Source organism: Pimephales promelas, chromosome 21 (assembly GCF_988280905.1).
Source record: "Pimephales promelas chromosome 21, fPimPro1.hap1.1, whole genome shotgun sequence".
Classification (NCBI taxonomy): Eukaryota; Metazoa; Chordata; class Actinopteri; order Cypriniformes; family Leuciscidae; genus Pimephales; species Pimephales promelas.
Genome location: NC_142789.1, coordinates 12,560,627 through 12,576,777, shown reverse-complemented (window position 1 = coordinate 12,576,777; position 16,151 = coordinate 12,560,627). Strand labels below are relative to the sequence as shown.

The 16,151-nt window shown below is 36.4% G+C and overlaps 1 protein-coding gene across 1 annotated transcript in view; it reads right to left on the bottom strand.

Moving 5' to 3' along the window:
* Positions 1 to 16,151, bottom strand: part of abcc10 (ATP binding cassette subfamily C member 10) — a 20,445-nt gene extending 4,294 nt beyond the window's left edge. Inside the window, exons 1-17 of the mRNA XM_039657567.2 lie at positions 16,038 to 16,151; positions 15,456 to 15,678; positions 13,316 to 14,687; positions 10,649 to 10,876; positions 9,908 to 10,064; positions 8,439 to 8,611; positions 8,160 to 8,239; positions 6,493 to 6,664; positions 6,284 to 6,382; positions 5,958 to 6,147; positions 5,779 to 5,853; positions 5,507 to 5,686; positions 5,286 to 5,415; positions 2,757 to 2,949; positions 2,144 to 2,487; positions 1,328 to 1,497; positions 756 to 916 (exon numbers count right to left, since the gene is read on the bottom strand). Of these exons, the coding sequence (XP_039513501.2) occupies positions 756 to 916; positions 1,328 to 1,497; positions 2,144 to 2,487; positions 2,757 to 2,949; positions 5,286 to 5,415; positions 5,507 to 5,686; positions 5,779 to 5,853; positions 5,958 to 6,147; positions 6,284 to 6,382; positions 6,493 to 6,664; positions 8,160 to 8,239; positions 8,439 to 8,611; positions 9,908 to 10,064; positions 10,649 to 10,876; positions 13,316 to 14,687; positions 15,456 to 15,643 (3,912 nt within the window). The 5' untranslated portion in view covers positions 15,644 to 15,678; positions 16,038 to 16,151. The remainder of the gene's footprint in view (positions 1 to 755; positions 917 to 1,327; positions 1,498 to 2,143; positions 2,488 to 2,756; positions 2,950 to 5,285; positions 5,416 to 5,506; positions 5,687 to 5,778; positions 5,854 to 5,957; positions 6,148 to 6,283; positions 6,383 to 6,492; positions 6,665 to 8,159; positions 8,240 to 8,438; positions 8,612 to 9,907; positions 10,065 to 10,648; positions 10,877 to 13,315; positions 14,688 to 15,455; positions 15,679 to 16,037) is intronic.

Below are 16,151 nucleotides of genomic sequence, written 5' to 3'. Positions count from 1 at the left end.
GAGGCTGCTTTATGAGCGTGCACTTTGGGTGTGAGCACAAAATCTACGGGAATGAGTAAAATTATGCGTAGTGTGTGCAGTTTCTAGTACATATTAAATATAAAATTCAACCCGCCAAAGTGGTTTAGCTAGTTTATATATACACACACACAATTGGCTGAATGTACAGACTTTCAGCTGTTTGCACTGAACAAGTCAAACAAAATTAATTGAAATATCAACATGACATTATGACTTTTGTCTAAACATACACGCCACTTTCGAGTCTACGCATTTTGAGCTATCCGTGTGTATGTCTACGCCATTAACGTCTGAGTGATTACGCGTGTCTGTACACGCCGTCAAATGTCCGCACAAAACGAAGCAAAATGTAGATCTACATCTGGGGAGCGATCTTTTTTTTTTTCCTAGGATGGTAAGGGAACAGTCATAAATGCCATTAACCCCAGTGACAGGTAGGTTTAGGGATGGGGTTGATGTAAGTCATATATTTATGTACACAGTAATAACGTTAAGTCAACGGCGTTCATAAACACGCTGAAAAGCGATTATGCGTCTTGATAGCACATCAAAAATGGAAATACGAATTGGCGTGTCATACACATGCTACTTCATGAGATCAGTCTGGAAATATATATATATTTTGTTTGACTTGTTCAGTGCAAACATCTGAAAGTCTGTACATTCAGCCAATTAACCTGATTTGCAATGCAGGTTGAATAATTTTGATTAAAAATATATATATATATATATACCTCAATGCTGGCTTGTTGAGGCTCTTGGGGAATGTTAGTGGAATACTCCTCGGTACGCTCAATGCTCACCAACTGCATCTCTGTTTGCGCAAAGCTGAAAATCAGCCCTGACAGCAGGTTGGTGATGGATAGTGCATAGGACAGTGACAGACCTACCAGACCTGACAGAACAGAGTACAGCAAAAGAGAAGAGAAGATTTAATTACTTTAAATTTCAATATCTTAAAACCATGTTATGGTTGAACTGGACAGTAATCTTATGAAATTGCATAATGGTGCAGTTGAGTGAGCGAATTTTCCTAAATGTCCCATAAGAGATCAATGAGGTACATGTGTGAACCTTTCAGTGTCTGCACTGCACAAGACACAGGCTGTGTCTGATTTCAGATTTGATGTTTGAGAAAAACAATTAAACTACAGAAATAAAATTTTTTGTTTGTTTGTAAAAGGTAGCACTTCCCAGCAGAGAATGCTCAGAAGTCATGAAACCAAAGCCATTTTAATTCACTCCGGTAAAGAGCATTTGTTAAAGGACAAAAATGTTTATACTCTTGTCTCATTAAGAGGTTAACCTGGATCGATGGATTTGAGCTGATGCTGGATCACAGCGATCACGCTGATGCCGGTTACTACGGTAACACCAATCATCTGCAGCCGAATGTCCAGCCACTGCATGGCAGCATTACTGTTGAAGAGACATCGCTGATTCTGTTCTACACGCCTCTCATTCTCCTCCTCGAATCTGCTCTCAAACACATAAAAATTAAGTTTTATTCAGGATTACAATCATTATAAGTCAATTGTCAACGTTCATCTCGGTGTAATTTTATCAAGTAGATCATTTAATTAGTTAGTGATTAGTATTGAGAGATACGTAACATAACACAGAACCACGATTATTTCATTATTAGTAAAAACAAACAAAAAAAACAAAAAAACTTAAAAATATTTGTATTCATTGTAAGGGGTGTCAGTAAAATGCCCAGGTCATATTTCACTTCAAAGCCAAATGAAAAAAATGACAGATTACAGAAATAACTGTAATCCATGAGTGAGAAATCACTTGAATTATGCAACATAAAATATTAACAAAATTACACATTATTTAAATGTAAAATGGTAGCATTTGCTGTACTGATTTTAATATATGCTGATCAAAAAATGTATTATTTCATTATTGTATTGTGAGAAGGAGATTTCTTGCATCAATGAATAATGTCACAATGCAATAAAATAATTAATAATCCAAAAAATTGCAATTTTCTTTAACTTTCTTTATCTTCTTTACATATATATTTTCTTAAGTAACCCAGACATTTCTTTAAAACCAAACCCTGATTCAAGGTAATTTAAATGATTTGAGGAAAAAGTACAGCTAATTTTCATACCTGGCAGTGTGCCCACTGGCCCGCACTGTGGACAGGCCGCTGAGGGTTTCGGAGAAATGTGAATAAACTGGAGAGAGAGTGAGGCTACACAGGCGTTTCAGCTCACGGGACGAGTGACGATAAAAACTTTGAGTGTGATAGTAAAGAACCCCCAGAGGAACCAAAGGAAGTAGCACCCAAGGCAGCCCGTAGGTCATGACGACAAGCATCCCAAGCAGCCCAAACACATTGGCCAGGAGGATGTTTAAAACAAAGGGGAGAGAGTCATCCACGCAGTAAATATCTGAGGAAAATCGATTCAGGATACGGCCCAAGGGTGTAGTGTCAAAAAATGTCATAGTGGCCTAGAATGGGAGAAGAAGCATACGAATAATGTAAGCACACACATTTAAAGAACATGATGCAATATTATAATAATTGCAAAGGCTTAGATAATATTACACTTAGATTATATATTTAAATTGATACAAAATATTAAACCAAGTAGTGACATCTGCAAACAAATTGCAAAATATTTTTTTAAGTAATTTTTCTGCACATTTTAGCAATTGCTTTTATTCAACTGGGCTTAGTAATAACTCCCAATCAGAGATGCAGAGACAACGGTCATTACCTTCAGTACACTAGACAGAAGTCTCTTATGAATGACAGTAGCAGCACGGATTGCTCCATACGCGAAGAGAAACGCACGGGCAGCTGTAAATACAGTGTTCGCTGCCGCCAGAGATCCATACACAGTCATATAAAACTTCAGCTCAGAGCTCATCCTTCCTGAAGTCTCCAAACCTCTGTCAGATGCATGAAATCTGATAAACCAATCAAGTCAAGTTAAATGAGTTCAAACTTTGGCACAAGACGGATACAAAACTTCTGTAAATTATCTAAAACAGAACATTGTAAGACATAAAATAAGATTTTGACTGAGATTTTGACTTTTAAATGAGATATCCAGACTCCATTCCAATAAACATTCCAATGTTTTACAAGTTTTACAAAAAACATGACATTTCAGTTTTAGAATGCAAGTCTTATTGCATTGGAAAATATGTAATTATGAAATGTTATGCCGTTATGAAGGTGAAGTAATTATTTTACTTAATTTATTTCCATTTTAAATAACTTCTGAACTTTCTATTCATCAAAGAATATATCAGTTTCCACAAAAAGATTAAGCAGCACTTCTGTTTTAAATATTGATAATTATAAAAAATGTTTTATGAGCACCAAATCAGAATGATCAATGATGCTGAAAGTTGTATAATATTAATATATGTGAAATCTTTCACATTTTATTTTTTTCCATTTTGCTATTTTTATTGATGTCTTCTATTCATTTCTCTTGTTTTGTTATGCATCTTATTAATTGTTTCTTTATGAATTCCAGATCCTTTTTATGCCATATGTTACACAATTTTTTCCTGTACATGTTATTGATTTCTTTGAGTGTATTTTCCTTCAGACTAGACTGCATTGACTGTGCGTCTGTTTTCATTTCTGCAGACATGAGATAATGCAAGATCTGATATATTCACTTAAAGCTGTTAAAACCACAATTGCGTACAAAGACATGGTAACCTAATAAGACCTGATAGGATGCATTTTGTCTTTAGTGCAGCCTTAAATGGTAGCAAGAGAAGAACAACGAATTTTAACCATTTAAGACCTAAAGGCATATTTTGAGTTATTTTGTATATAGTGACATACACAAAAGTAAAGACTTATAACTCCAAAAATATGGCAAGGAGAGTACTAAGCCATGTATTGTTTGATAGTATAATAGATAGAAAATATTTTAAATTCTGAGAAAAAAAAATTGGACATTCCCATGCTGAGAAACTGCCGATAAAAGACAAAAAAGTGTGGTCAAGAGAAATTTTTCATAACTTTCTTATTTGACTTCATGTAATGCCTCTACAAAAAACTAGTTTGGGCCCTTTTTTTTAAATCAGGAGAATCTGCTGTAAATAATGCTTTGCCACGATCTGAGCATGTTTTATGAAGTTACAAGCAAAATTTTGACAAATGCAATATCTGTAAATTATTTACATATGGGTCTTGGGGGGCTTCAACTACAAAAAATTGCTCAAAAAATTGACAAATGCAGTATCTGTAAATTATTTACGTATGGGTCTGGGGGGGCTTCAACTACAAAAAGTTGCTCAAGTTTAGGTAAAGGCCAAAACAATTATGCTTGTATTCTCCTTCGTGAGACCTTTCAAATGACAAGTGACATATGACTAAGCTGTATAATATTTTTGACATTTTACAGTACATAGTACAAAAATATATTTCAGAAATTATGAAAAAAAAAATATTAATCAGTTAATCAGACTCTAAGGTTTCAAAAGATACCTATTTGTGCTGATCAAGGCAGTAGATTTTTAAGAGTTTTTCAAAATGGTTAAATTCACATGGTTATTAATAGACTTCAGAATTAAAGCGATAAAATTTACTTTCCATAGTCTCTTTGTTACATAAGCACAGCATATAAAATATTGTTTCAGAAGACTCTGAGCTTCTTCTCATGACAACGTATTTTAAGATGATGTAGTTCCATTGTAATTACTCAAATAAGAGTAATATTAATTAATTACATGTACTTATAAAGTTACGGTTTGGGTTTGGTTTAAAATTAGTTACTTGTAATTATGCAATTTACTGTTATTATTGTAGTAAGTAGTGTAACATGTTACTAAACTCACCTTGAAATAAAGTGTTACCCTGTTCTCTTTTTCCTCTCTTTACATTCTGCATATATCTCACTTCTTTTGGGCCTTTCTTCCTTTTTACCCTCTGATCTTCACAAAATTCATCTATTAGATACACTACTTTGAAATGTATTATATTTCTATCTTATCTTGAAACTTACTATATCCTAATACAAATTGAATATTTACTCAATTCATTTGTTGCCTTTTATATTTAATAAAATGTTTTATTCCTTACTCAAGTTTGATCTCTGACATATTCATTGCTCGTCTGCATGCATCAATAATATTTCACAACAATTTTACTGTATTTTTGATAAAATAAATACAGCCTTGGTGAGCAGAAGATGCTTCTTTCAATATTAATGACACCAAAACTTTTATATGGAAGTGTAAATAACATGAAAAAATATTTAACGAAATGTGTAACTCACATAAGTGTCTCGGGAGACAGGATAGTCAGAGTCAAGAGGGGATCAGCTGACAGTAACACCAGCTCAGTCGCATTGTCCTTCATATGTGAAATCCAGTGAGAGAGCCACCAGTCGGACACATTTTTGGTGGCTGTATAAAGCAAATCAAAGCATTGACTGTACAGTAGTGCAGTGATTATCTTACAGTGATCAATCTTACATATTGATACAGTTGTTAGTACCTTGCATTAGGAAAAGGGAGAGCAGAATAGCTACAGCCAAGCATCCACCCACTGCTCTCCAAAAGGAGCAGTACACGGCCCAGGACAGCTTTCCCATTTGCTTCTGCTCCTCCCCAAACATCCTTAGCTCTGATTCTAGCGCCGGCTCATTGGCCTCCACCTCCTCTCTGACTATAGCATCTGAGAAAGATTTATTTTTCATAATCACAGTTGAAGTGCACCAATAATAAAAATGGAAATGGTTCGCTCACTCATTTGAAAAGTATCAGTACCTTTCTCCTTAGCATTGCTGTTGTTCTTGCTGTCTTTAGGGGGTTTTACCAAAGAAAGCACCTCATTTGGTGTCCCTTAACCACAAAAACAGACAAAGCAGAGAGTTCAAGTCAATTCATTAATAATTCCTGTTTTTGACAGTAAATAGCAAAGAGGGCATGCCTGTGACGATTGGTACCTGTTTTTACAATCATCCCATTGTCCATCAGCACCACCACGTCTGCCTTATCCACAAACTCTATCCGATGAGTACAAAGAATTCTGGTCTTGTTTTTGAGAATTCCCAAGATGCATTTCTCCATGAGATGGTGGGCAACATCAGCATCCACAGCTGCTAAAGGATCATCCAGCAAATAGATTTCTTTATCCTGAAATATAAAATGCACTATAAATACACATATCATATTTCTGACCACATCTGTTAGAACTTTCTGTTTGGGCCTTTTAGAGTATCACAAACATCTTATATGAAATTTAAAAAAGCAAAAACAACAAAACTTGCACCATATAAACAGCCCGGGCCAAAGCGAGGCGGCTTTTCTGTCCTCCGCTCAGAGTCACACCATTCTCTCCCACTTCTGTCTGATCACCACCGGGCAGGATCTGAACAAAATAGCACAGCTCAGAGTCAGTTAGAACTTTCCATAGATTTCAAACAAGCAATTCATAAGAAAAACTGCACGCAAAATAAAGATAGCTCGATATACACCCACATTTAGGTCATCAGCAAGGGCACAGGCCTCAATCACAGCTTGGTAGAAAATGCTGTCAAAGTCTCTGCCAAAAAGAATGTTGTCCTTCACTGTTGCATGCTGGATCCATGACTCCTGGGCGGCCAATCCAAATCCCTGTTCTCTTCCCTGAACTGATACTTCCCCTCCACACCTACAGGAGACAAAACCACATATTAATGAAGAATGTGTAATTAGAGTCCTTTAAATATCAATATTTAAATATTGAAAAATGCAAGGATGTAATAAAAATTACAGTAAAGACATTATGTTAGAAAATATTACTATTTGTGCTATTGTATGTACAATATTTTACTATTATATTACTATATAACTTCCCATCCATTAACTAAAAGTATCATGACTTCCACAAAATATTAAGCAGCACAACTGTTTTCAACATTGTTAATAATAAGTGTTTATTCATTGAGCAACAAATCTGAAGGATCATGTGACACTGAAGACTGGAGTAAAAATTTTGGAAATGTAGCTTTGCATCACAGGAATAAATAACATTTATAAATATAAAAAAATACATTCAAACAGAAAACAGTTATTTTAAATTGTAATAATATTTCACAATATTACTGTTTTTACTGTAGTTTTGATCTAATAAATGCTGCCTTGGTGAGCATTCGAGACTTCTTTCAAAAACAAAATCATTATTTTGTTAATAGAAATTATTTAAAAAAAATTACAGACTCTAAATTTGTAAACAGAAGTGCATATATTTTATATTTAAATTGCCTTGAAGAGTTACTTCCTAAATATATTGTTCTGGTATTTTGCACATTGCCATACAAAGGCAAAATACCTTAACTTGCTAGAGTGTGGAACTGAGAACAATGCCTTAAAGATATTTAGTTGTCCAGCCAAGTTAATGATAGGTACGACACTGGAAATCTAGCAATTAGATATTTTAGTAATAAAAATATGAAATGAAAAAAATCTTGCGCTCAAACTTTGTACTCTGCCTTTGTATTATCTGCAAAAAGTGAGAAGAAGTCACACCAAGGAAACTGGCAATAACTTCCACATTATAAATATTTGGTTGCTGATAATAGTAACACCTGTTTATAATCTAGTGATCATGGCATTTATTTTGGATGATTTACAATTGCTTTGTTATATGGAGCAGTTTGGTAGCCTATTTAAATTATTGGATAGCGGACTAGCATATTTTTGCTATAGGCTGCTAGCTAGCTAGATTGCAATCTGTCTAATGTCTTTGTCTAATGTATCTGTTGTGTTACTTGACCTTAATGTCTACGTTTCAAAGCCATCTCAACAGGCCTATTTTGCGAATTTAAATGGAAAGTAAAACAAAGGGAGAATACCGTAACTCCAGGCCGGCACAGTAACTTCTAAACAATGGCTAAACAATAGCAGAGTTGAGCGTACCAAAACAAAGGTAAAGAAAGGTAACTGGTGTTACGGCGTTCTGCCTTGGTTTCTCCTGTGCTTTTGTAAGTTGCTGTTAAGATAACCCATTATTTTCTCGAAAATACAACGGAATTGACTCAAGATACTTATCCACACGATAAAGGAGGACTTGAATGTCCCAAAAACATCAATAACTCATTTTTGAAGAAAAATGAAGTTACTGCCTGTGGTCTTTGTAGGGCAGTAAAGATTTTATGAATTTGTACCTGGTAAGCTCTCCAGTTATGGCAGCCAACAAGGAACTTTTCCCACAACCAACTTTTCCCACCACAGCCACCAGAGAGCCCTGGAACCAGAAAGCAAAGACATATACAAACTAACATACTTTTCCATTATTCAAACCTGTGACAAAATATTTGAAGAAACAACCAAAAAAAACTTTTTTAAGGGAGATTCTTCTCTCTCTATTGATCAAGGTGAAACATTTGAGCTACTATTGGTCCAACTAAAGCACAATGCCTAGCTACTCCTCCTTCACCACATACCCTTTTAACGCTGAGATTAAGTGCATTCAGATAAAAGCTGTGAGGTGGTGGTGGTGGTGACCCATCCTCTGTCTTGTCATCAGGCACACTGACAGAATCTGAATCCACTGGCTGCTTCCAGGAGAAACTCGCCTGGTCCATCTGAACAGCAGACAGAGGGTCCTCAGGACACACTGCAGAAAAATAAATGACAGATATCAAATATTCTAAATAAATCTATTCATCAATGTTGTTATTAATTATATGAATTTGCCAACATAAAGAGTTTCATTTAGGTGACCATGTTTAATTGACAAGTAATAAGAAAACAAAACAAAAACACTGATGAATCAGAATAGCAGACTGAGCTAATGAAATGGCGTATGTATGACACGCCCATTCGTATTTCCATTTTTGCCGTGCTATCAACATGCGTAATCAGTTTTCACTGGGGTTAATACGATTTATGAGTCTTCCCCTACCATCCTAGGAAAGTATATCTACATTTTGCTTCGTTTTGCTCGGACATTTAACGACGTGTACATACACGCGGAATCACTCGGACATTTAGCGGCGTAGACATACACGCAGATAGCTCAACAATGCGTATAGATAACACGCCACTTGACTTGAAAGTGGCATGTATGTTTACGCAAAAGTCACGATGCCATGTTAAGAATAGTGATTCCTAAACTTTTTTTTGCCATTGAAACCCCTTTACTTGTATTTACATTTCATTTCAGTTGTTATTCCATTTCAGGTCATTTCATTTCAGTTATTTTCTATATTTCAGTCATTTAAAAACACATTTGCATGTTTATGGTTCTCCAACATCAGATAATGTCACATCACATGTCAGTTTTTTTTACAATTATTTATTAAAAAATTTAATTAATGATTTCAAATAATTATCAGCTTTTTAATCAACAGAAACCCAGCATCAGAATAAAGTATTCCAGAAAGCCATGTTATAACAGTATAATCAATGAGAAAAACATAAAATTACTTTTTGGGTTGTGCTCTGGACTATTTTAACCTTTAAAGCTACACTGTGTGATTTTTCCCCCCATCTAGTGGTGAAAAGGTATATGACCATCCAGTGAATATTAGTTTCTGTTCCTCTCAATTCTGATTTCGTTTTAACTCTTACAGTGGCCAATGCAGTTCAAGATTAACATGGCTTCCAGTTCGACCTCGTCCATGAGTGTTAACTCAAACGTAAACGCGAAAGGCGAAGCTTGAGTTACCGGGTATGTCCCTCTTTGGCTAATGTACTTTCAAGATTTAGGGGCAACATGGCGACCGACATTAGAACCCCTTACCCGTATGTATTTTCAATGGCATATTATACACTCACGAGAATACTTTATTACTTGAACGAAGTAAATATACATTAATGAGCACATATATTTTCGAAAGAACTAAGTGTTTTTAGCTAAGAATAAACTAAAAGAGTTACACAGTGTAGCTTTAAGAAATAGGTCAGGTACCTTGAGTGTAATAGACGGTGAGGTCCTGATCCTGTAGGGTGAGGAAGCGCTGAATACGGTCTAATGACACTTTAGCTTCCAGAGTTCCATTCAGCACCCAGGGAAAGGCATTGAGAGGAAGAATGAGCATCCCCACAAGAGCCAGTGTACTAAACACCTGCCAAAGAAAATGCAGTAATATTTAAATGCAGAGCAGACTCTCTTCCCCTTTACAGAAACATTCCAAGCTGTGGTATATTACACTTAAAAAAGAAGACTATGCGACAGCTGTTGTATTTAAGCCAGTGTAATTATTTAAAGGGATACTCCATCGTTTTTTATATTAAACTGTTATTCCCTTAACTAGGATGAGTTGATGCATACCTCTCTTGTCTCGTAAATCGCTCTTTCTTGCTTGTGAAACTTTGATAGCACTTAGCTTAGTCCAGTTTATTCATTAGGATCCAAATAGTGATGCAACCTCCACATTTTCCCTATTTAAATACAGTTACACGAGTAGTGCAACTCGATCTAGAATGGTGACACAAAATAAAACGTTGCACTTTTCTAAGCGTGTAAATAGTAGGGAAAATGTGGAGGTGTTTGGTCGTTTCTCTGTTTGGATCCTAATTGGCTAAGCTTAGTTCTAGAGCGAATGAGTGCACACACTGAGACGAGAGTGGTATGGATCAAGGCAAGGGAATAACATAGTTTAATGTGAAGAAAATGGTGGAGTATCCCTTTAAAGTGTGACCTACGTACCTTGGCAGCAGTGAGATTGTTTCCCAGCAGGACGTATGTGATGAATGTGAGGATGGAGACGACCACGGGCAGAGCAGCCCAGGTGTACACACATACAGCATCTAAGTACTTCAGAACTTTCAGGTGATGGAGCTCTTTTTTCCGGGCCTCCGCAATCTTTTGAGTGAAGTGCTCCTCCCAATTATAGTACTTAAGGACCCGAATTCCAAGGAGCATCTCTGTCATTAGCTTTAGACAAAAGACATCAGACATGTGATTATCCACTGGAAGCACTAGCGGTAGAAAACCTTTTTAATCTCAAGCCTCCTGTCATCAACAACAATATTTAAAAGTCCCCATGACTTCTCCAGATGATTTAATGAATAATGTTTTTTTTTTTTTTTCAAATAATTTTTATTTAATTAAAACCCTATAAAATATTTAAAGCTTTACTTTTTTATTATATAAAAATTTTATTCATTTACATTTTACCTGGTCTAGACAGCTCTAGAAGGTCTGATTTTTAGACATTTTAGCTCTTTTTTAATGCTTCTTTTGTCTTGCATTTGTGTAAATCATCTAAGTCATCTAAGGCCCCCTGGTTGAGAACAACTGCATTACATTCCTGTTAAAAGTCTGGGGTTGGCAAAATTTTTAAATGTTTTTGGAAGAAATACACTACCGGTCAAAAGTTTTAGATCAGTAAGATTGTTTATGTTTTTAAATCTCTTCTGCTCACCAAGGCTGCTTTATTTGATGGAAAAAAATGACAAACAGTAATATTGTGAAATATTATGACAATTTAAAATGACTGTTTTCTATATTAATATATTTTAAAATCTAATTTGAAAGCTGAATTTTCAACATTATTACTGTTGCTGATTACACATCAGTTTTCAGTGTCACATGACCCTTCAGAAATCATTCTAATATGCTGATTTTATGCTCAAAAATCATAAATTATTATTTTCATTGTTGAAAACAGTCGTGTAGCATTTTCCCCCCAAAATTCTATGATGAATAGAAAGTTCAAAAGAACAGCATTTATTTAAAATGTAACCTCTAACATTATAAATGTCTTTACTGTAACTTTTGATCAATTTAACTCATCCTTGATGAATAAAAGTATTTTCTAATTTCTTTCCCCCAAAAATAAAAAATAAATTCTTACTGACCCCAAACTTTTGACTGGTATAGTGATTAATGTTACAAAAGCTTTCCATTTCAGATCAATTCTGTTCTTTTGAACTTTCTATTCATCAAAGAATCCTGAAATAAAAATTTAAAAAACTGTTTTGAACATGGATAATAATCATAAATGTTTCTTGAGCATCATATTTTAATAATTTCTGTAGTATCATGTGACACTGAAGACTGGAGTAATGATGCTGTAAATTCAGCTTTGATCACAGGAATAAATTACACTTCACTATATATTCACATAGAAAACAGCTGTTTTAAATTGTAATATTATTTCACAATATTACTGTTTTTTTATTTTTTAATCAAATAATTGCAGCCTTGGTGAGCAGAAGAGACTTCTTTTAAAAACATAAAAAAACTTACTGATCTAAAACTTTTGACCGGTAGTACATATATATATATGTATGAAATAGAAATAGTTTGTAACACTATAAAAGTATTTTACTGTCACTTTTGATTAATTTAATGCATCCTTGCTGAATAAAAGTATTAATATCACTCTCTCTCTCAGAAGAAAAAAAAAAAATCTTAATCACCCCAAACTTTTGAATGGTAGTGCGTTTACTTAAAGCCAAATTCAAAAGACATACTAACCCGGTTTCACAGACAGAGCTTAGATTAAGCCAGGATTAGGCCTTAGTTCAATTAGGGCATGTAGGTGGCTTTTAAAAACATGCCATATGTAAAACATTACGGTGTGCATCTTGAGATGAAACAGTGTAAAAGGCATATTTTAAGATATGTCTGTGCAAGTTGCTTTAAGCTAAAACATGCATTTTAGTCTGGGACAAGGCTTAAAGGGATAGTTCACCCAAAAATAACTTTTACTCACCCTGAAGCCATCTCAGGTGTACATGACATTCTTCTTTCAGACAAATACAGTCAGAGTTGTCCGAACGTCCTGGCTCTTTCAAGCTTGATAATGGCAGACAATGGCAGTGAATGGCTGTATGTCTTTGGAAGTCCATCAAAGCGCATCTATCCATCATAAAAGTGCTCCATGGGTCTTCAGGGGTTAATAAAGGCCTTCTGAAGTGAAGCGATGTGTTCGTGTAAGAAAAATATCCACAGCGTAATGGCGGCAATTGAAGTCAAATAAACAGGGCTGGGCAACCGCATTTGTCATTACATTATGCGTCACGTTTAAGTGTGTTACTCTTTTGGCCTAAATCGATGCGTACTGTCGCTTGCCAGAAGCTACTTATTTTCGTCGATAAAGTTTTAAACGAATCGCTTTAGAAGGCCTTTTTAACCCCGGAGGACACGTGGAGCACTTTAATTATGAATATATGCACTTTGATGGGCTTCCAAAGACATACAGCCATTCACTACCATTTTCAAGCTTGGAAGAGCCTCAGATTGTATTCGTCTGAAAGAAGAATGTCATATACAACTAGGTCAGCTTGAGAGTAATTTTCATTTTTTGGTGAACTATTCCATGATTGATTCCAGATCATTAGATTTATATATACAAAACAGTCCCACCTTCACTCTCCCATCCTTGTGTAGCAGCATTTGTTTATTGTTTTCCAGAATTCGGGAAGCCAAGACTTTATTCAAAGGCACGAGCAGCACGGCCACGGCCACTCCTCCTAAGAAGGCCACGCCCACCTGTAGGTAAAGCAGGTAAAGTGCAAGGACAAACTGGAAGGGAAGACTCCAAACTTCATGGAAGCTGTTGAAGAAATTCACCACACGGTCTGTGTCTGTGCTCATGAAGTTGACAACCTCGCCCATGTTGAAGCGAGCCAGAGCAGGCGCACTGACTTTTAGAGCTTTGCTGTATATGGTGGAAATCACAGCAGCCCGAGCCTCTAACGCAACCTTTGACACTTCATAAACAAAGACGTTCCTCAGCAGGGCAGCAAGAAATGTACTAGCAAACAGTCCCACGGTACACCACACACCCTTGCTCAGTGGTGCCCCCTCAGTCTCCATGAAACCCACCAACTGACCGAGAAGCAGGGGTCCTGCAAAAGCTAGCATACTAGCTACTAACTTCAACACACCCAGCAGGTAGTAGCGTAGACCAAAGGCCTTGTGCAACACTTGCAGAAGTTTGACATCATGTCGCGTTCCTTCACATATCCTCTCCGGCTCTGCCTCACTCCAAGAGTTGTCCTGCAGGTTTCCTCTTGAAAGTCTATCCAGTCTCACAGGCTGTTTCTGACCTCTTGGATGGAGACATTTCTGCCAACACTGGTAGAACCGGAGATTGACTGCTTTGGTGCGTAGGTGAAGTGGCAGCTGGAAGACGTCACATGGCCTCTTCAGCTCTCCACGTTTACCTCGCTTCAGCAAAGGGTTCAGCCACAGGTACAGCAGCCTGGACAGCCAGCTGCAGCCATCCTCGGCTACAGTCACCCCTTCATTGGGTTCAAAGGAGACAATCAATGGATCTTCATCTTCTGCATTACAAGACAGAAGGTCCCTTTGATTATTTCTGTAACAGGGAAAGATATAACCAAAGAGGTAGACAAGCACCAGAGCAGCCCTGGTTACTGTTAGAGCGAGACGGACAACCAGCAGAGGCTCTGAGACTCCAACATGATTGATTTCTTGGATGTAGGCAGTGAGGATAAAAGCTAGATTAGGGATGGAGAGAATAAGGAGCAAAGGAAGCACAGCAGGACCTCGAGTCCTTCTGTACATTGTCTTTTGTAAGGCCAAAACGGCCCCAAAATGAACCATCCAGGCCAGTATACCACATCCATCGGCTAAGACATCCAGATAAATGTCTGGAGCCTGGAGTTCAAAAACCAGGACCAAGTCTCCAAAAAATAAGAGAGCCAACAGCACGGTCGATGCTGTCCTGAAGCCCCAGCCAATGGGAAGGGAGGATACAATATCGGTGAGTCTGTAGGTAATAAAACAATAATTATATACAGTATATATAAAAAGTATTTTGACATCAACATAATTAAAATAATGAAAGTCAATATCAAATGCAACCCACTTTAAATCCATTATCTGATGTATTTCTGAGAGGAAAGAGAGAATTGATTGGATTATGACTAAAGTTGTGGTCACATTTACAAAATTTTGGCAAATTTTAGGCTTAAATTTTAGCCAAATAGGCAGCTCACTTTCAAAACAATCATTTTTCTGTTGGTCAGCACAGCAAATCTGAATGACCATCTTGAACCTTTATAGCGAAACAGCTTGACCCTTTAGAATAAAATTGGGTTTTATGCAATTTCATGACATATTGACTTTCACTTTGAGATTTTTCTATATACACTAGTAACACTACCATTCAAAAGTTTGGGGTTGGTAAGGCTTTTTTTTAATGTTTTGAAGCGAAAAAAAAGTATCTTAGGCCCACAAAGGCCACATTTATTTGATAAAAATACAGAAAATAGTAATATTGTGAAGTAACTACAATTGAAAATAACTGTTTTCTATTTTAATATATTTTAAAATGTAATTTATTTCTGTGATGGCAACACATTTTTAGCATCATTACTTCAGTCTTCATTATCACATGATCTTTCAGAAATCTTCTCTTATTTAACCATTCAAAAATATACTGATTTGATGCTCAAGAGATTCAATGTTGAAACTGGAAACTTGCTGATGCTAGTGTATATACCAGCATAAGCCTTATATAATAGCTTTAACTCACCTGGGGACACTAATGTAACAGGCACTGATGGTGGCAATAATAGCATGTGCTAGTGATCCCAACAAAAGCTGGTTAACACAGGGACTGATGGTGCCATTCTGCCACAGAGGAAATGGTCTGTCTACATTAGTGTGACAGAGCTCTGATATGAACTCATCTGCTCCAAACACACGTGTATTCCCCCCCATGGCCTCTGAAGACCCCTGAGGGCTGAAATAAGGTCCTAGGGCGAAAAAGGGGTTAGGATGTGATGGACAGGCAAAGTGCATTCAGTACTTTACCTAACAAACAAACAATGTTTACCTAGAGAGCAGACACCAATGTAGGCTACCTAGTGAGAAGCCTACTTAGACCGCACTTTTGGGCAACATAGGTGCTGCCCAGGTAGCCAGCTGAGCTCACTAGGTTTTAAGACACAGCCAATGTCATTTGGAGTGTCACGTCTAAATAATTTCATAATTACTGTCAGACATATCAGGAGAAAATTTGCATTTACATTTCTTTGTTGATAACCAACTATGTGACCTTATACATCGGGTTCGGCTTTTTCTAAAGAAAAGTATTATGAATTTTGCTTCCTACCTGTGAGCAACCAATGTTTTTATCCTCCAGGCATTTCAGAAGCGTGAAGCAAAACACTGCGAAGGCGTTTCAAAAGGCTGCGGGTGCGTGATTCGCCTTCAAAATAAAGGTCCC